The following is a 24,491-nucleotide window of genomic DNA, read 5'->3' as shown; positions in this document are numbered from 1 at the left end:
CAGCTGGAATGTTAATAAGGCCATGAGTCAAAAGCGCTTCCTTTAAGCTCCAGTAACACACACCCCGCCTGTCCCATTCTACCGCCCAAAGACACAAAAACAACCTTCGGCTGAGGCAGGGAGGGAATTCAAAACACCCACGCGACAAAAACACGTAAGGCACAAGACAGCCAAAATATTAGAAACAGTATAGAGGAATAATGATCTAAATAAATATTCCAAATGAATGAACTGTCACAAAATATATTGTATGTGTCCCTCCGGTGTTTTTTTTCTTCCTCCATTTACTTAAAATGATCTAATTCCAAGACAAAGCTCCATGATACAACATGACTGAACCAATGGTAATGGGTGAGTGATTTGCTACATCACTAATGCGCTTCACAGCACAGTGCTTCAGCTAGTAAAGTGTCATCTTTATGATGAGGAAATCCTCACATTGGCAACGCTGAAAGTGAGCAACTGTCTTTATTGTTGACAGATGGTGAAAAGAGTTGACTAAAGCATATTAAAAAAAAAAAAAAAAAAAAAAAAAAGGTTTATGACTCATCCAAAACCTTTCTGCCTTTATTTTGTAAAGCCAAAACAGGAAGCTGCTAACTCACATTGTAGGCTGCAATGATGAGCTGGATGACGTTCTTTGAGTCCTGATCAAGGATCTCCACGGTAGTTCCCGGGATGAGTGCCGTGAAATTCTTTTGAGGACATGGAAATACAAGAAAAGGAAATTTGCAGCATTAGAAAACAAGCGAAATAGGAAAAAAAAAAAAAAGAGAGAGAAGGTAAAATACCTTGTAAATCACATACAACCGCTTAGTGACAGCAAATATGAGGAAAATATTGTTTTCTGCCAGTTTCTCACCCAGAAGCGCCAGCGAGGGATAATCCTGGATGGAGAGAGAGAAACATCAAGCCACTAACAGGATGCTAGGCTAACTGACGTTAATGCTGTATTCAAAATTTACAAAAAATAGAAGTTTACTGCCGAGTTCACGTTCTATCTACAAAGGTTTGAGAAGAATTAGATCAGTTGTTTTCCTTATTAGAGCCTTAAAAGAGCAGAAAAGCAATAAAGGCAGGCTGTCTAAAAGCCGTCCGGTGGCTTGAATTTTGTGTTAGTGCAGGTGTCTCTAAAACCAGTTCTCATGTATCCTGCATGTTTTACAGCTTTCTTTTCCCTCCACAGCTGATTCATATGATCAGGGTTGTTATCGGGCTTCTGCTAAGCTTCCCAATGAGCTGATCATTTGAATAAGGTGTGTCGGGGAAGAAACCTGGAAAACATGCGGAATAATGGCCCTCAAGGACTGAGATTGGACACTCCTGCATTAGTGCCTTTATAGTCAGAGCTCTGAGACTCACTGATTTCACTTGTTCATTTTTTTTTTTTTTTTATATTATATATATATATATATATATATATGTATATATATATATACACACACACACACACACACACACACACACACATATACCATTTTTTTTTTAATTGTTGGATATCTTTTTTACTCAATATTGCCTTCATAGATATATTGACATTACAGAAACCTAAATGTGGTAATCATAAAGACATTTATACAGATAGCAATTCCACAAGACTGCTAACTTGTGGAAGAGTATTTGTACTTGATGTGCTCTGCATCAGAGTGTTGGTTCTGACTTTTGATCATATCGGGCCCTAACATTCAGGAAGTTGTCAATCGTTTTTCCGCCGCAGCTATTTCCGCTCTATATCTGATGGCCATAGGTCACTCACTGCGTCAAAAGGCCTGTGTCAAAAACATATTTGTTAGAATGATGTACTATATTTTCTCCAAAGCTATCATATGATAGATCATCTTAAACAGGGTACCGTTATTCCCCAAATATAAAACACACTTTTTTTTTCCAAAAATGAAAGCCAAAAGTATGGGTGCATCCTATAAACGGAAACCAAAAAATGTTATTTATTTATTTATTTATTTGAATTCGACACCAGTCAAGGGTGAATGATCAAGTGCCTGTTTCAGCTAACAGCAGCTTGTGTTAGCTGTGGTTGTTACAGCATTATTTTCAATAAAAGAAGCGAGCAGGGCGAACCACCGTCTGAGTCAATCCTTGTTCACGCACAGAAATATTACTAAAACGGAGAGGATTATGTAAACTTATGATGCCTCTAGCTGATTCGACGAAGAGTGGCAAGGTAAGCAGCCGAGCGCTCGGGTTAGGGAACACGGAAAGGTAATGCATTTGCCTCATTTATTAATCGCAGCCTTTTCACATAAACACACAATAATAAACTTGATAAAACACCAATGCTGTACAGCTTAAAATGAACTCGCATCATGAGAGAAAGGTAAAACAACAGCGTAGAGAACATGTAACGTTACAGTAGCGAGGCGTGCACTGATCGCTCACAGTGGGAAATCTGATCGATACTTAACACACCAAAAAAATATAACTTACGGATATGAGCACAAGAAACAATGAAGACTTAGGGAGATGAGATTCTATTTTGCTATAGTTTTTACATTGTTGCCAAAGTGTTGGTGTGTCTTATACACGGTTACATAGAAGATACTAGAATTTGACTGCAAAATTAAGGATCTTATACACAGGCGTGTATTATATTTGGGGAATTACAGTACATCCTTTTTCTTTAAGCGCAAATAACTTTTTTTCCTCAATATTATTAAACATTGGCCCTGAAACGTAGAACAATTTACTTAGATCAGTGACCAAAAATTGGACTTGAGCAAGTATTAAACATTTTGGTGTGCAGATATTGAGAGTCACTAGGAGCTTCTTCTCTCACCCCTGGAAAGGCTGAGTGCCCATCTTCTTTTTCTTAAACCCATTAAGAAGTTAGGATGCCAAGGAGTCCAATTTTTTCTCTGTCTAATGCCCTGGATACCAAAGAGTGACATGAAAAAGGGTAAACAACAGTCCTGCTTTTATGGAGTCTGAAAAGAGCTTCTCTCATTTCCAACACCAATACAAAAGAGTTTAAAGACTGCAGTTCACATTGCAGGCTTGTTTTGATGGGACACATTTGAGTGTTTAGATTTCAGTAAGTTTAAAATGGGATGAGGATCAACATGCTTGCAGGATTCAATCATCAAATACCAACGAGATGACTCTCGCCCAAAAAACAAGAAGCAGTGTTTTTCACAGAGAATCCTCATCACGTTTATCTATCCTTGGCTTCAATCTAAGTTACCACAGTTAAACGCTGGGCTACTTGGAATCGTCTAGATAGTACCTAATGCTGATAAACATCATTTGGTAAGCAGTCTTCTGATGTTCTAGAATGAAAGGACAATTAAAAAAAAAAGAGGCACACAGGGTCGTCCACATGATAGATCATTTTGTCTGTATGAAAGACGGCCTGTGAGTTTGTTTTTTTAATCATCTTAGCAAATAAATACACCCACTAATTACTAACTATGAGAATAATTAAATATAATACTAACACAATAAAAACACTAATTTAAACCAACTTTCTCAAGGTGGTAGAAGATGATAGGAGAGCAAAAGCACCAGTCAAGTCTTTGCAGCACTTGATGAGTAGTTCTTGCCAAGTAGTCTCCAATTGTCTCCTGCCATCATCAAGACTTGAATAATGCATTACTTTTAAAGAGTGCATTTACATGTCAACACTTCATTTTGTGGTTTAGTTCAGGGGTGGCCACTGCGACATGCACAAGTGTGTCAGTTCTCCCCTCTGCAATTAATTCCAAAAGTAAGTGTTCGCAGGGGTTATATTTACATGTGAAGTTGAATAAAAATAGACCATACTGGCACTCCTCCTTCATGCTGAAGTTAATACATCTCATCTTCTTTGATAGGAACAAAATGGGAATACACTAACTCACTACAATCAAGTTTGTAAGAACAAAATACTAAGGAAGTCATTGGTTTGAAAGAATACAGTCTAGCTAGCACAATAAATAATTAACCTGGAGATATTTGACAAACATAAATGATGTAAACATCAAATTAGATTTTTCACATTGCAGTTGACTATAGAAGCTCTGGGTTCATCTCGGTTTGATAAGACAATTTCTTACTAGGAATGTGAATTTGGCTACCTTGAATTTAATCTGTCTAGATTAGAAAATGCCCTGAATGCCCTCAACTTCTGTTTCTATGTCAGTTGCACTGAGCAGATCAAAGTTTTTGTGCCATGGCGTGGCTGGAGCTAGATTGCATCATATTGTCCCTCTTTAGCCAGCAAAGCAGTGGAGGTGAAGCAGAACTTTCTATTCTGGTTATAGCCAAGGCGTGAACTTTTTGCCTCAATAGCTTTAATACATGATTATTTAATGAGCCACTCTATTTGACAGGTATGATTTATTTACATATTTACTTATTGACATTTGCTCCCTTATAAAGCTCGGATTTGTTTTTCATCAGGGTTACCAAATCTACAAAAAGTGCACACAGGAAGCTGCACATAAATAACCCAAGATGGGGAGGGAAAATAAAGAAACTAATTATTGCGCAACAAAAAGCATGCATATCCAATTATGAATGAAGACTCAATCTTTTTACCAAGCGAGTGGAGGCACTGTACTCGTTGTTGTCATCAAGGTGACAGCGGCCGTCATGAGGCTGTACGATGCCACCGAGACGGCCATCCAGGGCCAAGTGAGGCACATCGTCAGTGGCGAACACTAGCAAGTGGTATGCCTCTTTCCTCCAGCCAATTTCCTCCTGCACACAGTGGGTAGTAACACACGTTTACCCAAAATAGCAAAATGAGCAAATATATTTTATTTTACTTTTAGAGCGGGTCATCCAGGGACCGAAGGTTCACATGTCGTGTCCTCGGGCAAAACATTTCCCCCACCTTGCCTCTGGTGGTTGGTTGGAGGTGGGCAGAAACGCTCCATATAAGATTCAAGATTCAAAGTGCAAAGTCCATTTACAATTTACAATAGGAGAGGACCTGGAATTGTCACGGAGTAATGCATTTAATACTTGTGGTTTTCTTGAAGATGCATGAAAGTTTAAAATAAAAGACATTCTTAATGTTGCTTTGACTTGTGATGAGATGAATCAGGCCTTGTGGGAGGCCTTTAGCTGAGGCTTTTTGTAATTACAAGGCAGCGGCTACTTGGGGGAAGTCCCTGTGCATCTTGTGTAGTGGGGAACAGACAGGGAGGAGGGTGAACAAGGATTGACCCGTCTCTGGAAGACAGCTGCAACAGAATGCACTTCCTGTCCCGCCTCCCCCATGATGCTTTTAATTAAAAAGCAAATAGGCCAAATGCTTGTCATGGGGTTTATCATTAGATTCACAACATGTCAATGAAGTTTGAGCTGCCACATTGTATTAACAATTTATTGTCTCGCAACAACTGAAACACACATTATAAGACACTATAATGTGACATTGCATGAGCAACACACTTATCCAAAGGATAACTTCTCCAAATTGTGGGGGCCACCAATAGAAAAGACCTCTCAGGTAACCTTTAAAAATTAAAATGACACTTCAATGTCCGTTTAAAGCAAATCAACAAAAAATTCTTACCAGGAAATACTCAGAACAAATTGCAAGTCAATTTGATGACCGATGATTGTATGATCACTTTAGCTAAATGCTATCTGTGGTGAGAGTTCAACAGTGCTAACCAAATCAATGCACACAGTAAAATTTGTTTGCCCTGGCCTCTGCAACTTCAATGAACATGCAAGTGACAAAACCAGTCATTGTTGTATGGTGCATTGAACTTGAAATGGAAGTATTTCTATAGTAGACATATGAGATGTCCTACTAAATGAAAGATCAGTGAATGAACCTCAAGTCAAATGCCAAATGTAAGCGAATACAGAACTTGCTTCCTTTCGCTTCTCCTTAAAATAACCCTACAAAAATACGCTCTTCAGGTTCTACATTGCAACACTGGAAACATGCCGCCTGAAACACGCAGCACACTGACGCTCTCAATAAATATCGCATGATTCTTAGACACAGAAGCAAGAAGTCGTTTATATTCTGGTATGGTACAAACGTTTACGTGAAAGTAAATTGGAAGGAATTTAATCGTTAAAATTCCTTCACATTGTTACCCGCCGCCAGAAACACAAAGCAAAATGGTAGCCTGACTCCATATCCCATGATTCTTGAACATGGAAGCAGGAAGTAGTTTGATTCTGGTGTGATGTGTGTGGAAGTAAACATGAAGGAATTCAACAGTTAAACATTTTAATTGGTTTATCATATGATTTACTATGACAACTGTGTTACTGGCATAAACAGGGCCCAAGCAATTGGCTTTCAGACAAAAACAAAACAAAACAAAACAAAAAAAACGTCCTTCGTTAATGTGGAATAAAACAATGGGGCTGATGAAATATAACTGGAACTGTCCTGGTGAAATATTACCAGAACAGTCCTGGTGAAAACAAAATGGCTAGTCACCAGAGCCAACAGGCATAATAAGTTTATAAGTCTCTTTCTTCTTCATTTGTTTAACTTTTAAACTCCAAGGTGGGTAGGAATTTCCTACACTATGACAAAATACACTGATTTAACAAAAATAAATAAATAAAATCAGCGGATGACTTAAAATGACCAAAAACAATAGACTGAAATGACACTGCTGGGTTGCTTTTTACCTTACAAACTGCCGCCTGCAGAATAGCGTCAAATCCGCCCTCGGGCGCATCCCGGTTGCGTGAGACCATTTGCTTCTGAACCTCCTCATTGAAGCGGTCCACTTTGTCCGTCAGCGACAAGATGTGGCGAAAGCCAAATGTCGGCACACAGTTTGGAAAGAGCTTGTACCTAGGCGGAAATGAACAAGAACAGAATTGCAATGAAAATAGAGTCATGCTGTGTCACTTCTATTTTTTAATCACCATATGGTCAAATTACTTTTATTTATCGACTGAAAGATCTCACTGTACTGTTTTGTGCATGGCAGACACACGCGTACACAATATAACCTACATGGCCAGTGATGCGCACTGGCTGCACACACTTTCAGCTCCAGGGCAGACAAACACGGCGGAAGTCCATACTCTGTCCTCTGCTGGCAAACAAGACCTTATTCACTGGGCATTATGAAATATGAAGAGCAAACCATGCATAATTCATCAAGATGGGAAAAGGAAAATTCTGGGGTTAGATTTGAGTCCATAAGCTATCCATTTTCAACAAAACCATTGTTCACAGATGCATTTATTGATGCATTTTAAGAAAGCACTGTGCAAAGGTACCCTATATACACTGACAAAACAATTAACGATTGTATTTTGCTCCCATTTATCATGAGTGAAACTATATACTCTCCTTTCATCTTTTAGCAGTACAACTCAAAACACATAGCCAAGATATGAAAGGAGCGGCTTCCGAACATTTTTGTGAGTGCCCTTGAGTGAACCGGCTAGGGCCCAAATGACAATTTGAACATCTCCGGAGAGCTGTGAAAATGGCTGCATAGTGACTCTACCCATCCAACATGTAGGAGCTTGAGAGGGGTGGCAAAAAAAAAAAAAAAGAGCAGGCAAAAATGCCCAAACATAGGTGTGCCCGTCCTGTGGCATCATATCCTACATGTCCCGAGCCTAAGCCTCACAAATAGGCATGAGCAAAGTATTGCACAAAGGTTATGAATACTTATGCTTGTGTAATTTCAATGGGATTGGGGCCATCATTTGTGTTGTGCAGAAGTAAAGGGTAATCCACAGGCAAAAGCCCTAAAGGACAACTATTAAAACGTCAGTTCAACTCATAAAACTCATGCAGAGCTGTGAAAATTCACATCATGGCAAGAAGAACCAATTGGCCAGCATTGCGGTAGGTAGGTAGGAAGGTAGGTAGATAGGAAGATAGGAAGATAGGAAAGTTAGATAGATAGATAGATAGATAGATAGGAAGATAGGAAAGTTAGATAGATAGATAGATAGATAGATAGATAGATAGATAGATAGATAGATAGATAGATAGATAGATAGATAGATAGATAGATAGGCTTTTAGATGTTTTCGATGTGTGATAAGAAAACGCATAAAAAACACTCAAGAGACTAAAATATTGCCTAGATTGTCAAATATATATATATATATATATATATATATATATATATATATATATATACACACACACACACACACACACACACACACACACACACACACACACACACACACATCAGTGGCGTTTCGCGAGTTTCGCCTTCTGTGATGTCAGACTCTCGAATAAATACCCCTCATGCGCACACATACGCATTACTGGGCCACACGCTATTTTCCGGGGCTTTTAAAACCTCTTTTTTATACATATATAGTCCTCAATTTCAAAACTACCTACCCATTGCACGGGTTCTCCTGATACTTGGGGGCTGTGTAGGAGAAGGGTGACATGTTTTTATCCACGAAGGAGCCAAAGCCTAGACGGAAGTTGCTGGTGAGCTTGCCCATCTCCTGGGCCAGTTTAGTGCCCAAGTTGCGGATGGTGTCCAGGTCATCTTTCATGGAAAGCGAGAGGTCCATCAGGTAGTAGAGGTCTACGGGGTAATCCTCCACCTGGCGCACCTGTAGCCCAAACCACGTTTGCTCTCCTGCATACCCAGTAAGAAATCAATCAGTAAGCAAGTTAACCCTTTAACTGTCTATTTGAGCTATTTTGCGGGTTAAAATTAACCCAACTGGATTCAGCATACCCCCCCCCCCAAACAAAGAAACAAAAAAACAATCATTCATCATTCATTGTAAATGGATTTTCAATTGTTTGCCAAAAGGGTCTATGGTAAAAGTGTTCATATTCTGTCAAGGTCATTAAAACTTGTTCAGTTGATACTGATAACTTTAATTCAACATTACACTTTGTTATTGTATGAAATAACCTCAAACTTACATAAATGTGACGCTGCACCCAACATACAGCCAATATGATGAATATTAATATAGGGTAATATATTGCAATTTGAGAGTGACAGGCCATTATTATAGCATTTAAAAATACATGTTCTCACGTTTCTCAGCAGGAAATAGACTGTTGTTTTTCCCTTCTGCTTTTGAGCCAATGTGTGTGTGTGTGTGTGTGTGTGTTTGTTTTTTTGTTTTTTTTTAACAGTCAAATAATGTTTCAACAATCTGCTAAAGAATTATATTTGCTAACTTGGTCTGTGTGTGCATGAGTGTGCGGCGGTTATAAATATACAGTGTACCCCCGCCATACGAAATTAATCTGTTTAGGGATTGTGTATGTAAGGTGAAATCGTCGTATGGCAGGCAATGGAAACCTATGGTAATTAGCGAATACATGTACCCCAGGTGAAAACATCAAGATAGTAAGATGGTAAGATAATCGTAGAGTAAGTGCTACTTATATGTAATATACATGTATACAACTAAATAACATCATAAATAAAAAATAAATACAGTGATCCCCCCTACTTCGCGGTTAATGGGGACTGTCAACCCTTCGCGAAGTCTGAAACCCGCTAAGTAGGGTGTCAGTTCCTAGATTTCTATGTACGCCCCAATATAGCCGCAGTAACCATAAACAATTCCTTTTTTTTTTTGTATTTTTTGCCAATTTTATTTCCTTTCTCCTATTATTTAACATTACATTATCCTTATTAACATTATTGTACATTCATTAAATAACTAATATTACTTAATTTGTTGAGAATTTGTTCTCAGGACTGGTTATCTGCACCAAGACTCCGGTGAAAGAGTACGCAAGTCATCATGTTGAATTTCACATTTATTTTGGCTCATGTATGGTGTATCATGTAGTATCTGTTGAATAATAAATCAACAACAATGTTTAAGTCAGTCAACTAACATATAAACACTTGCCGAACTTTAATCTATGAATTTAGTGTATTTTTAGCCGACATTAGCGGGTTAGCAACAACTAACAACTACTAACTATAAAGTGCAACCTCTACACAAACGAACACATAAACAGAATAAACACTCATCGCTTACTAAACATAGGCAGTAGCGTGCGTTATCAACAAAAATGATAATAAACTATAAGTATGAGCTTACGTTGTCATTCACTACGTCACCGTAACGAGCCGAATGACGCACAGAGAATGTAAAACAGGAAACGGAAATACAACACGACCCGACAAATTAAAAGCATGCATTTCAAAATAAGATAAAAAACGTCACGAACTCTAACGCTTGAAGAATTCTTAACATAGTTCTTAACTAATATTACTTCGTTATTTGATTAATACAGTACGGTATAATGTACTTTTTTGCTTTTTTCAATTTTTGTACATTTTTGCACATTTTTAAATGATTTTTTTATTTTGAAATATTTTTTATTTTTCCTGGAAAAAAACACTAAGTACTGAGACCACGAAGTAGGAGGGATCACTGTAAAGGATGTATTTACCTTTGAGTGACGTGATGGCTTGTAATGGCCATATTTCCTAGCGAGGGTAGCCTAGCCTAGCCTCATTCATATTTTTTGATTATCTCCAGCTCGTTTCCATATTAGTCATCTTCTTCATACTTCTCTCTTTAACATCTCTAGCAATCTTGGGACCCATGGCTAAACAATTCAAGTTTGAATTAAACACTAAAATGCATCCTAAATACGATATTATAAGCCCTCACCTGAGATCAAAGCTTTAACATGCCGCCATTTTAAATTCGTGACGCCAACCAATAGCAGACCAGTATCTTGGGAGTCGTGACGCCGACAAGTAGCAAGCAGCTTTGAAGTGAGGGCGAAAGGCGTAAGGTGAAAAAAATGGCGTAAAGAGGGGACAACGAAACGTCGCGGTCCACGTTGTAAGGTAAAAAAAACGTAATGCAGGGACGTTGTAAATTGGGGGTCCCATGTACTATTGTTTTTTTAAGTTCGCCATTGGTAATAGAAAATGAAAAAAAAAAGCCAAACACATTTCCATTCTTTTTGTTTCCTAACTTGTTAAAGCACCAGTGTCAAACTCAAGGCCCGGGGGCGAAATCTGGCCCGCCACATCCTTTTATATTGAAGTTTCTGACTAAAATGTCTACTTGGAAACAGCAAGCATTTTTTTTTTGTTACCAATTCCCCTTTTGAAAAGTTTTCACTGGCCACAGATTTCAAAATTAGGTAAATGTGTGACGATTGCATTTAAAATTTATTTTACTTCATAGCCATAAAAGCCCTCCTACAGAAACTAGAAGTACAATTTGGCCCACAGTTGAAATGTCTTTGACACCCCTGTGTCAAAGGATTGGATATGACATTTGACACTTCACCTGGTCGTAAACTGAGTGAAATCCTCTGGGGTTTAATCTGAACCACATCCTGCTGGGTCAGGCCGGACCCCTTGGTGCTCAGAGGCATGTTCTGCTGCACCGTGATGCTGTTAGTTGGGTATTCGACAAAGCGGCTCTGGCAGCCCCTCTTGAGTAGGTTTTGAACAATGTCGCAGCGTGACGTGAGGGTCCGCCCCCTCCCAAAATCCTGTTTCAAACACAGAAGACAAAACTGTAAACTGTATCAATGATATTAAAAAAAAAACAAAAAGTGATAAATGATACCTCTTGTGCGCACCAGGCGCAACTGGGATGTATCAGCAGGCATTCTTCACATGAAGTTGCGCTGCCACTCATACACACATTAAGACCTGAAGGAGAGGTAGGGTAGTCAGTCATATAAATATATATATTGCTGATATCCCAATAACTAGTGAAGCAAATACACCAAATATATGAAATTAATATCTGCTCTTTTGCAGCGATATCAGCAAATAATGTTTAGTAAGATTACAACTGAGTAAACAGCATGAATGAAAATACACGTCTAGGCTGTGTCATTCGCATGTTCAGATTTGACCAACTGGACTGAGAGACATAGACTCACTCAGCATAGTTAGGGCTTGCAGTACTCATTGCTTCTCTTTTCAGGCAGAGAGGAGTAAAATTACCCAGGCAGAATAGACACATTTTTCAAGCAGTAACTATGGGATGAGATCTGATTTTTTTTGGTGTGTGTGTGTGTGTGTGTGTGGGGGGGGGGGGGGGGGGGGGGGGGGCGTGGCCCGTCAAGCCACTGTATTTTAGTCAAACAGCCAAATGTGAGAAAGCCAGACAATGCTTCAAAATAAAATGTGGGATATGTCATGTATGTAACGATCAGACTTAGAATACTTTTATTTTGAGGTTCCTCCCAGAAGCAAGACAATGGTCAACTAGATCATTTTTACCTCACAGCAGGAGCGGCAATAGATATAACAATGCGATGTTCTTTGCTTCTTGACTGACGTTCTCTTTTTTCTTTTCTGTATTGCTATGTCATGCGGGCGACTAACAATAGCTAGGCAGGCCACCAGTCAACTGCGATCGACACAATGGACACCCCTGTAGTAGATTTTTTCCAATTAAATTTAATTAAAACATTTTATCCAATCATATTTCAGCTAGCTTGTGTCGTCAAGTTCCCTGAAATCTCCCAGACGAAAAGAGAAAGGCCTACCCCACAGGTGTCAAACTTAAATGGATAGTGTGTAAGATTTAGACCGTTTTTCATTACGGACAGCAAGAGGTACTACAGTTGCTGCATTTACCATTATTTGTAGCTATAACAAACATGGCCGCCTTCGGAGAAGTGCCATCCCCCATGTAATATAATTTAATGATAACTAGATCTATATTATATTTAAAACATACTGTTGGTCTTTGAGAATACGTTCATTTGCAAGTTTATGAAATTTAAAGTCATTTACTTTACTCCTTTTTACCAAAAAATGGTCTAAATCTTACACATTGTCCCTTTAAGGCCCGGGGGGCAAATCCGGCCTGCCACATTTTATGTGGCCCAGAAACACTGATTTGACTTCAAGGTTCTGACTAAAATGCCAAATTTGGAAGTTGTCTTAAACTTTTAAAATTTCGGAAGAAAAGAAAAAAAAACATTTTTGCTCAAAATCTCTCTTTCAAACAGACTTTGATCTCAAAACTAGGTACATGTGTGATGAACACACTTGAAATCTTTTGACTTTACGGTAATTCTGACTCTCTGACTGAAACTATAAGTAAAATCGGGGCCCAAGATAAATAATAAATATATATATATATATATATATATATATATATATATATATATATATATATATATATGTTTGAGACCTCTGGCCGACCCTCTGGAAGTGAATGGACAAAGCCCGTTCAATTAACGGCACTCGGACCAATCATCTCGCGAATTTGCGACCTCAAGGCAAGCTAGCTAGGCCTAATAGAAAGCAACTCATACGTGGGCTGTGATTGGATAAGCTCTCTATGGAGTCCGCCGGTGTCATTTTGCCACAAAATGGCATTAATTCGAACCCGGAAATTAGTGTGCTCCCGACACTTTTTTTTTCTTTTAAACATACAATGGCAGGAGAAGGAGAAGAGGTGGATCTGGTCTCGGTAAGTATTCGTCTTGTTTTTATATAAATTCCAAATATGTTTTGTTCAAGAATCAATTATGTCAGCGTACCTCTGGAAGTGTGCAGGAATGTGTGCAGCAGCAAGCAGCACACAGCAGCTCTCCACGCGCGTGTCGCCGGGCTCCACATGGCGTCACTCGTGTGTTTACAGTGCAATCACCCCCCTCCTCCTCCCACACACTACCCCAGATTCGTTGCTCGCAGCGGTCCTCTCACCCGACCCTCAGAACCTCTCAGGACCGGTTCCTGTCCAGCTGGTCGACTCTTTACACCTCATCGCGACGAGCCGTGCGCGTCAGCGACAGGTTGCCATTGTTGATCCGCTCCTCGGTTCACTTGCGACGCCTCGGGCAGCTCCTTTCCACGTCCCCGTCTGCTTTCAGCCGTGCAGGCGGCAGCCGAGCCGCTGCAAAGATTTCATGCCGAACCGATTCTTTAATCAAGCTGTAAACTGAAACAACAAGCCGTCCAATGATAACCAGAGCTGCACATCTCCAAACTTGACGGTTCAGATTTGATCTAGCTCTCCCTTGGTCAGCTTCCCAGCTGAGAGACTCCACCCATTAACCCTTTCCCAGTTGGATGATTTAACCCATAAACCGAGTAAACCCCACAGGCTAACTATCACAGTGCTGCCATCTGCTGGTAGTTTTGAGAGGCCATGTCTCTCGCCCTCTTTCGATGCACACATAGTGGCAATGGTAGTAGTGGTAGTAGTATTAGTATTGAATAAAATTATTGTCTGAAGGCGAAATCTGATTCACACCGTTGCGATTTCAAATTATTCCAATTAATCGTGTGACGACTACTTCTATTTTTCTCTTTCCAAATATTTATTCCCTGTTTTCCACGCCCAAAATCCCATTGATTTAACATTGGGTGATTTTACATTTCATATTTACTGCTTTCACATTTCACATTTTCAATATTTAGCTCATTCAACTCGCCTATCATTCCCATCATTCCAGTAATTTATACATTCCAATATTTCCCCATAATTCCATATTTTTCACCCTTTATTATTTGATGATTCATTTTCAATGGGAGGATTCCCCATTCATTCCCAATGGGAGCTTTAACATTTCACATTTTGAGCTTTCCCATTTGAGATTTTACATTCATAATATTTAACTCTTCGTAAATATTAATATTTCATAAATTAAGAATTCATAAATATTAAAATTTTCCCGTAATTCCATATTTTTCACCTATAATAATTCATAATTCATTCCCAATGGCATATTTAACATTTCACATTTGAAGCTTTCCCATTTCACATACATCATTCAATTCATTCCTTTCACATTTTCATCATTACTAATATTCACACATTCCAATAATTCATTACTACTTTATTATTACTACACATAATTCCTCATTCATTCCCACTGTTCTGACCAAAACTTTGGAACCTTATTTCTTCGCTATTACTCATCCGATTTACACCGTTTCAACTTTAATTGATTCCCCCAATTTCTGCCATACCATGAATTCCATTTTCCTCTTCCCACAATTCAAAATATTCCCACAATTCCACTTTTTTTTATGTTTTTCCCTTGTATCTTCTACATTATTTGACCTATTCAAACAGTTCCAACCTTGTAATATTCAAAATACTTCACAGATTCAAGCCATTCAAACGTTCCGCATCATTCCACAATTCAACGCCTCTCCCTTCAGCATTTTCACCTTCACACGCAATTTCTTCAGGAATTGCATTTCTAGTTTTTAAATCTGAAATTGTAGATTGTGGAGAATTATTTGTCACATGTACCATCATGCTAAACATTTCGGTCACATGTTTATAATCCCACTTCACAAGCAATATAAATGGAGGTTGGTTCTGAGATACTGGTGAAAATATGAATTTAATGAGTGTAAAAGTGTTTTTCTTCTTAATTAAAATGTGATTCACACACTCACACACTCAAATTGAAAAGCTAATACAATACAACCAATTGTTTTAAATACAAATCGAGACTGCTTATGAACATTCTTTAAATGCTAAATGTAGCCGTTGTCCACCCTCTACCTGAATTGGGACAAAGCCTGGACAAATTGAAAATGTGATGAGTAATTGAGTGCAGATGTAGCTTACGTTTCTATGAGAAGTTGCTAAATGTGAACAAAGCAGTAAAAGCAAACTTATTGTCTGTACAGCAAGGCTAAAAACACAAGACCGAAAATGTTCAAATGCCAGTGGTGGTTTATTTTATAAAATGTACAGTAAAAAAAAAAAAAAAAAAAAAAGTCAAGTTATTTACAATATACATAACCATCACTGGGGAAAAACGAACAACAAACAACTGTGCAATAAATAAAAAGAAAACATCACAAAAACTGATTATGCTCTTGAATGGTCAGTCCTTGAACCAGGCACTCGCTACGGTCCTCCCAATTGGCAGGGCACAAGCTCGCCTCCATGGCACAGTGCGGCGGTACTGTAGTCTGCGTCCGTTTTGAGAGGACTGCACTGTGGCGGCTCGTGTTTTGTTTTGTTTTTTGTCTTGCTGGCCAGATTCTTGAAATGAGCGAGCACTTTGGTGCTCCCAAGTCTCCACATGGGCACCTTGTGCTGTGCAGCTGCGCTGGCCTCTGATTTTGGTGTGGATGTGTGGGTGCTGCACTCCTGGATCACCTTCCTGGTGTGCTGGATCCGTTTTTTCTTTTTCTCAATGCTGGAGGCCTATTGGTTGGGATAATCAACAAAGAAAAATAATTTTTCGTTCATTTGCTGACATGACTTTGTTCATTTTGATTCATCGAACCTGTTATGCACTTCCTTCTTGTAATTGTTTTTTTAAAGCCAGTCAGTGAGACTAAAACCAATTGCTTTTGCACTATCATCTGTCCAAATTTGCAACTTGATATGAATTAAATAAAAATGTCTTCTACACTCCAAAATTGATGAAGAGCAATTTGAATGTTGCCAAGAAAGCATAGAAGAAAGCCATAGAAAGCAGTATCATTGACCTGAAAATTTCAGGAAGTTTTAAATGAACACTGGAGGGTAAATTCCAATAGCAGCTAAGGGCTGCTGGTCTGAAATTTGAACACTTTAAAATCTGAGGAAGTTGGACATCTCAACACATGAAATAGGGCAAAAAAAAAAGGTTTTGGGCCTCGACCTCAAAACAATTTTTCCAATAAGTTCAAATTCATTTGGCTGGAAGTGTTAGATGTATACAAGATATTAGATATTATCTCATAAAGTTTAGGGTGTGTTTTTGGCACTTCATTTACACAGCCACCACTATTAGATTTCAATTAGTAGTGTATGTATCTCCAATAACATACATGATTAATACAGTATAACGACATTGGATTGAATGCTTTATGTGAATATTCATATTTTTATGGAAGCACTAAGTTAAAATGGGTACTGCATGAAATCCTTGTCCGAATCGAAAATCTAAGCAAATCAGGTAATGGAATCGGGAATTTGTGAACTAATGATGGAAATCTATCGATACCCAGACCTACTTGATAGCTTGTAACAGTCAAATCACACTTACTTCCTCGCTGGCATTGGACGAGCTCCCCAAGGTTTTCTCAATGCTGCAGCGGTGGTTGGCCAGTCGCACGCAATGGTCCTGGTAGCTGTGGTTCACGTCTGCCAAACATTTCTTCATCTCACAGGTATATCTGTGTTCGTTGTTGAAGTAGCTGTTTGCCATTTGGATAAGCAGTTTCATGCACTCTTCTGTTTCCTGTGGAAGAGTGACCAAGACAATTTTTAAATGTTTGGGGAAAAAAAATGGATGTTTATTGTAACACATATTGTGTTTGTTGAGAAATACACAGGAACATACCCTTGAAAAAAAAATCCAACATGGCAAAGGGGTGCTGGCAATTACATTATTTCTCAAATTCTTTTAGCTTGCATCAATAAGCTGAGATGAGTGTGATACCAACCCACCATGGCGATGATGTTGAGGTCCTCAAGATCCTTCAACAGATCCTGCCTGCAGTGTTGCCTGCCAGAGCCAGTGGAGCAGTGCGTGGACAGGTAAACCTCCCCTATGTCGCGAATACTCTCTAGCACCTAAAAAAACAAAACAAACAAGTGTGTGATGTTTTGGCTGGTATCATGAAACTTGAAATAAACGACTGATGTTTTCTAACGTGTTCACCTTTTTGGCACGACGTTCAAATGCCACATATTGCTGACACTGCACCAAACTCTGCATTCTTGTATTCCAGAGTTGGAGGGTGCGATTTTCTCTGTCCAGCAGGCCATCAAGTATATCTGTGAAAATAAAATAACACACACACACACACACACACACACACACACACGTTATGGAAACGGAGATGACAAAAGACTGGCTCATGAATTTTGTACAGTTTAGAATGGCTGAGGATACGTATAACGATGTTTAAGTGAGAAACGGTTTGAGCATCGGTTTGAGATCCAACTTCCAGTCCATGTGAACCTTCAGCCTACTTTGATCTGATTAAACATGTTTTGGGTATGAAAATCTAAAAACGGCATAAACATAACAACATAAACAAAAAAGTACATGTCATCTATTACAGTAATACAGTCGGCCCCCGGTTTACGAACACCCTCTTTTACGAACATTTCGACTTACGAGCGTGGACCGCGGAGATTTTTGTCCCCCATTACGAACATTTCGACTTACGAGCGTGGACCGCGGAGTTTTTTGTCCCCCACTTACGCACCAACCTTCCGTCTTACGAACAATCCGACATGCCGGCCATTGTATTCGTACATTTATTTTCGCTTTGCTACGTCAACTAGAAGTTGACGCTCATCACAGCAACGTTGAACGCTATTGCTCTTACAATGTCAAGTCACTGTCTCAGTCACGGTGTCAGTCACGGACTCAGTCACGGTGATGCTATTGGCCGGCGTCACGTCAATCACAGAAATGCCGATACACTATTGGCCGAACGCCTTTATCTAGCTTGATGGCACAGCTGGTCGGGATGGAAGGAAGGAGAGAAAATGAGTGAAAAACAGAAGGAAGGAATGTTGTGAAGACTTTGCAAACTTTATCTGTTAGACATGGCTTCTAAAATTGCAAGTGGCGGTAAAGGAAGAAGTAAGAGGATGATGACAATAGAAACCAAGCAGGAGATAATAAAAAAATACGAAGGAGGCGCATGCATAGTTAACTTTGCTCATGAGTATGGACGGAGCCGCTCGGCAATCTTCTAAGGGCAAGACTTTCCTTGCCGGGGTAAATGTCATTTTTCCTTTGTATATGTTATTTAATTTAACTGTACATTAGATTATGTTACTCATTTTTAATATGTGTATAAAGTCGTGATGTTTTTACCTAAGGTTTTTGCACGCGTAGCACGCATTCACTAATTAACATAGGTTTGGATTGCCCGTCATACGAGCAGTTCAAGTTACGAGCGTAGCCGCTGAACAGATTAAGTTCGTAAAACGGGGGCCCACTGTAGTTCAAATCTTTTGTGGTATTCAAAAAAACGCTGCCCAGTAATGGTTCACTTATACTTAACCTTTTAGCATAATGCATTTGCATATGAGCTTTAGGAAATGTTGGAAAACGTTTTAATTACGTTTGGGGTGGTCTCATTGAATCATTTTAGTACAGATGTTTGTGTGATTCCTACAGTTTTTATTTTAATTAAAACTGCATAACATGACAATGGTGCGCTATAGTATTACAAATACTTTTTACTCACTTTTGTCTTGTTTTTGGTAAACATTTAAAATTATTGTGACTTTTCAATGGCAAGTTGTGAAGCTGTTCAATAATTGATTAATGAAGTATAACTTTTTTTTCATAATAACACTCATTTGTGGTTAAAATTAATTTTGACTAAGTAATGTAATTACAGTATTTGTACCAACTGACCTCTGACTTGTTGCAGTGATGCTTTGCCCTGACACTGCATTTCTGCGTTGCCACTGTTCCTTTCCTTGTACATGAGGAATATAGCTGCGAGTCCCCTGGCCAGAGTGCATGCCTGAGTGACAAAAATGACAATTACTTCATGTTAAAGGTGTGCCATTTAAATCTTTTTGGGATTTTCCATGGTGTCATATGAACCTTGAGCAAGACTTCCTTCTGCTCCAGGTGTCTATTGATCCTGAAGGTCAAGTTCATCTCACTGTTGGGGTCAAGTTTGTCCACTCCTCCACAGCATTCCGCCTCCACCATACTTGAGTATCCTTGTTCCAGGGAATCCAAATGATGGCACACCTGCAAGAGAGACTTTCATTTTATTTTGGACTTCTTTATTTCTGCTTATCATGGAAAATGTCAATCTGATGGTATTTTTCTTTGTTTCTTAAACCAACGTTTCGAGATAAGCACATATCTTAAGACTAGCATTGCTTAACCATAGTCATCAAGGTAGGTTCATTTACTGACATGTAAACCTCGTACATTTAGTAAGTAAATTCGCAAATTTAGTCAGTGACAACTCATGCATTTCCTACTTTTTCTGAGGTCTCGTAGAAGACAACAAAAGCAAAGACCAGCTTGGGTTTGTCCTCTGTTTCATGTAGGGTCTGCACCCAGTCGGCACAGTCTCTCATGAAGTTGTCCATGTCGTGGTGACTGGTGGTGGTTTTGCAATTGCAGAACGTAGGCCTGACGCTCTAGTGGATCTTCTGTAGGTGGAAGGTGGACACACGAAGGTTGTCACAACATTAAAATTCTGATTTTGTGGCAGGATTATTGCAAAAATCACAATATTTTGTAGTCATAAAGTATTAGCGCTATTTTGACTTTCATTATATCTCACTTTTGCATTCAATCTTCAACAAATATCAAACAAATATCAATTACATATGTAATAAAGCGTGCTTGTACGGGACAAAATAATTAGCTCTTCCCACACTGACATTTGGCATACCTGAAGTAAAAAATGTACAAATGTAGCCTGTGCAACAATAAATTAATGGCAAATATTGATGAGCTGGAGGCCATTTTGTGGCCCACCATTCATTTTTTAGTGACCCATGGCACAAGCATCTATACTAGAAATATCTTTAGACTACAGCCTACCACTAGTAGCCCTACTAATATAATTTTCTAGATAAAGTAGCTCAGCAGGTAGGTAAGTAAAAAAAAATGCCTCGTAATGTTTAGCAAAATCCTTAACGTATCCGTTAAAAAATATTAGATTAACAGTATATTAATTTTGATTTTTTTTTGATTGATTGGTTTTGGTGTGTGTAACATTTTAAGAAAAAATGGCCTTGCACCTTTCTATATTTTGTAAAAGGCCTTCGGGGTAAAACGTTTAAACACTCATATGGTCTATGTAGGTTGCATGCAAACTAAACTTGAGTCTTTAACTGAAATTTTCGAGCATCGGTGGTACTGCTTTAAAAAATCAGAGCGCAAATTTAGCAGGGCCTGCATACGAGGTTTGGCAGGACGCGAAAACATGACAAAACTGAATTACAATTAATGTATTTGGAAGACTTTTGTATTCGTACTATTAAATGGAAACGCGCTTCTACCCTGTGGTGTTAAAACGCGAGAAACCGACAGCAGATTTTCAGGCGCCGACTACAAAACCCGAAAAAAAAAACCCCATCGCGCAACAAGAATATGGGAGACGTGAAAAATACTTAGCGCATAGTGGCTCCGAACAAGACAAACATTAATTGTTTAAAAACAAATCAAAATATCAAAACGTTTGCGAACATTTAGGGCCAACTACCCAGTATAGGAGTTTAACATTCAAATGTAAGTTTTAAACACCTAGTATTTCAAACTTGACAAAATTTAAAGACGAGCAGAAATTAATAATGGTGACGAACATATTTTGAAAGTTGCTTCGACATATTTTGAAAGTTAGTTTCAAAAACAATCACACAGTCCCAGCGACACATCCCTCTAATAAAATGTTTTACAATTTTTATTCTAGCTCACCGTCCGCTTTTCAAAGCTTGCAGCAGGTTTAAATCAATGGGGTTTTGAAGTGGAAAGCTTCTGCCTCAAGATGACATTCGTGTGTCCTCGCTCCTCCGCCACAGGATCGCACACTGAGCGAGTACTCTCGAAACGTTCATCATATCAGTTCATTTCAGTTGAACAAAGAGGTCATCGTGACGTCATACGCTCTTTGATCTCAAAAAGTTCAGCATCCTACCCTCCGACCCCACCCCCTCACTTCAAAGAAGTGAGTTCTCCCCTTGTTCGATGATTGCCTGGTAAATTCGCCAGTGGATAACAGCAAATCACTGTTCGTTAATTCATAAATACCTTTGTAATAAATATTAGGAAATGGAAGATAAATACATTCTACATGCTTTTGAAATGTTTGAATGTATTTGAACACGCCTCAAGGCTCGTGAGCATCGCGAGATGTCGAAATTCCCGTTAGCGACTAATCTCCCAACGCCGTAAACTTGTGCCATGCCACATCCTATAAATGGCGTTATAATTAACTTGCGGTGTGGGTCTGGGTGTTATCTAATTACTTTTTTATGTAGGGTCAAACTGAAGGAGTCGTATGAATTCATAAAGTAAAAGATAGAAATGTAACAAGAGTTGTAATGTCCGTTCTCGTTCTGGTATAGTAAAATGATCTCAGTGAGCTCGAGGTTAAATCAGGAGTGCTGTGATGCCGTACCGCAGCGTGCCAGCCCATTTAAACACTGGTCAGAGTCAACACCGCCGGTTACCTTTTACATAATGCTTTTCTGAGTTAGATTTATACAAACCCTTATAAATCACATACATGTGCTACTCTTCTTTAAAAGGAAAAAAAGAGAAGCTAAAACGTAAAAGCCTAACGTTAGGAGTAGATACAAACACAACTGTTATTTACTCCCAAAACTCGTTAGTTACAGCAAGTTGAAAAAAAGCCAGGTTCATATTTGTAATTGGTACCGTAGCGCCCCCTCGTGGCCTGGGAAACTTCCGTTTTGTGCGCGTGCCAAAGCAGCAAAACTTAACGGTGTCTGATTGCAAGTCGCAAAACGGGGATACTTGCGGTATTTTGTACTGCAGCGTTCAGTTTGGCAATTATTGTGTGTGTGTGTGTGTGTGTGTGTGTGTGTTTAGTTTGCAGTAATCAGTTGTCTGTTTTCTTGGTTGCATTATTAATAGTCTGTTTATAAATGAGTAATTTCTGTTTTTCGCTGCGTTCTTTTGGTTGCAGCGTGTTTGCCTCTTTCGACCACCGTCGCCTCCTCCTGGTATGAATACCAAATTAGTTGATAAAGTTGGACAGATGCTATTGTCCATTCTGTGTCCTGGCCCCATTCTACCCTATCTTCCTTCTTTATTGAACAAATGCTCGTTATAAAATCAGGCTCTTCAAGTGCTTTACGAACAAATGAATACCTGAAAAGGTTTAGAGTAATGAAAGTGCCAAAATTCAATAAATAAATGTACCATTCGATAATTAAATCAAAGTGTAATTGAATAATGAAACGTTTCATTAATTAGTCGAATGGTTCATTAGTTAAATAAAAATTCAATTCATTACTGACTTATTTAATTAAAAAAACATGTATTTGATTAATGCCCCTTTTAATGTATTAATTAAACATGTTCAGGGTAACCAATCAGGTGTTGGGACATGCCCATCAAACTTTGATGAGTGAGGGTGACAGATTTTTTTAACCTTTTTTTTTTTTTAAACAAAATAATAAAATGACACAACATGGCAACAGTTTACCAGTCCTTATTACAATACAGCGTAACTGCCATGGGAACAGTATACATTGATTTTCAAATTGAAAAAAATATTCATGTACATTTTCAAAACAGGTAAACAACCAACAAATAAATATGGCAACAATGCAACATAAATGAAAAGAAAAAAAGAGCTAACAATGAAGCCATATCCCTGTTTAAGGCTTAAACAGATTATTACAAGGGGGAAAAAAAACCCTAATAAACAGTTCAATTTACTTAAAGTACTGTATATAAATTTGAGAGGTTCAGAAAATTGATGGATGGTGCAAAGGCAGTTGATTTTAGAATAAAAACTCTTAAAAACAATAACAATAAGGAAGTGCATAAAAGGTTTAGATGACTCAAAATGAACAAGCAATGGCAGCAAATGAACAGATACTCATGAGGCGATGACAGAGAAGGAGAGTGAAAGAAATAAAGGAGGGTAAAGATATAATAAAGATAATCTTTTGGGAGCGGAACAGCCGACCCTCCCTTATTTCTTTCACTCTCTTTCTCTGTCGTTGCCTCCTCTGAAATCATCACTCCTCGACATCTCCCTACCATCCAACGGTTGTTACAAGGTATCAATGCACAGAAAACTGTAACAAGTGATTTCATTTCATTTCATTTCATTTCATTTCATTTCATTTCCTTGTATGACTTTATTTGACAGACGATATCCGGTCTCTTTTTTCTAGAGCTGCTGCATATAACTGTGTTTGTAATATGTTTACATTCAAAGGTTGCACCACAGAATCCCAGGAGCAACAACTACACTACACAGAAGCAACATACTGTACTTCTGTGTTGTGTATTTGCCTATTCTCTCAGTTTGTAAGGAATGGAACATTCTGCCAGAAATTCTGCCAGTGCCTATAAACTAAGTAGCACAATAATGTGTATGAAAAATGCAAGTCTTGACGCCCAAAAAGAGGTCCAAACTTGTGGGGTCCACCACAAGTGCAAGAGGTCCCCACAAAGCGAGTTAAACCTTACCATGTTGCAACCGCCCAAAAACAAGCACACACGTGCGCGCGCACACACACTTAAAATCTTTAGAAATGAGTGGAACATTTTCTTATGAAATTAAAGGGAACTACAGTATCAGACAACAACAGTAGAAATACAGTAATTTGAAACCAAGACTCGTGTGGCTATGGAATAAGACTTCCACTAGAGGGTAGCACTGGCCCATGAAAACTAAATATGATTAAAGAGTCAGTGGGCGGTGTGTTTTCCTAACAAATCTGTTATGTCACCGTTTGGAATGAAAGTCTCTGTGGGACTAACGATAGCTGTCTGAACACAAAAATGTGGAATAAATAATGTGGGCACTCGTTTTGCTCCATTTATACAAGCAAATCCTACATTTCCCTGTTAGATTCAGGCTCTCCAAACGGACTTTACTGTGGGATGTGTGTGTTGACACAGCGAGAGCCTGAAGATTTAAAGCTTAAACCGCATT

At 38.7% G+C, this 24,491-nt stretch overlaps 2 protein-coding genes across 2 annotated transcripts in view; both read right to left on the bottom strand.

Annotated features, from left to right (window-relative positions):
- Positions 1-13,920, bottom strand: part of LOC148424102 (integrin beta-5-like) — a 48,792-nt gene extending 34,872 nt beyond the window's left edge. The window contains exons 1-8 of the mRNA XM_088415018.1: positions 13,430-13,920; positions 11,491-11,576; positions 11,206-11,413; positions 8,303-8,552; positions 6,607-6,775; positions 4,534-4,695; positions 792-887; positions 606-695 (exon numbers count right to left, since the gene is read on the bottom strand). Coding sequence (XP_088271144.1) covers positions 606-695; positions 792-887; positions 4,534-4,695; positions 6,607-6,775; positions 8,303-8,552; positions 11,206-11,413; positions 11,491-11,576; positions 13,430-13,508 — 1,140 coding nt within the window. The 5' untranslated portion in view covers positions 13,509-13,920. The remainder of the gene's footprint in view (positions 1-605; positions 696-791; positions 888-4,533; positions 4,696-6,606; positions 6,776-8,302; positions 8,553-11,205; positions 11,414-11,490; positions 11,577-13,429) is intronic.
- A 1,842-nt stretch (positions 13,921-15,762) lies between these two features.
- Positions 15,763-21,479, bottom strand: LOC148424101 (triple functional domain protein-like). Its single transcript, XM_088415051.1, has 8 exons — positions 21,269-21,479; positions 19,822-19,995; positions 19,430-19,582; positions 19,235-19,346; positions 17,513-17,628; positions 17,299-17,424; positions 16,895-17,089; positions 15,763-16,065 (listed from the first exon to the last, which is right to left on the bottom strand). Exons 2-8 carry the CDS (start codon positions 19,930-19,932, stop codon positions 15,763-15,765), a joined length of 1,116 nt encoding a protein of 371 aa, XP_088271177.1. The 5' UTR covers positions 19,933-19,995; positions 21,269-21,479.
- Positions 21,480-24,491: the final 3,012 nt, after the last annotated feature.

Source organism: Hippichthys cyanospilos, chromosome 5 (assembly GCF_059441005.1).
Source record: "Hippichthys cyanospilos isolate Australia breed blue-spotted pipefish chromosome 5, RoL_Hcya_1.0, whole genome shotgun sequence".
NCBI classification, from domain to species: Eukaryota; Metazoa; Chordata; class Actinopteri; order Syngnathiformes; family Syngnathidae; genus Hippichthys; species Hippichthys cyanospilos.
Note: the sequence above shows the minus strand (reverse complement) of the source record. Positions and strands in the feature narration are given on the sequence as shown.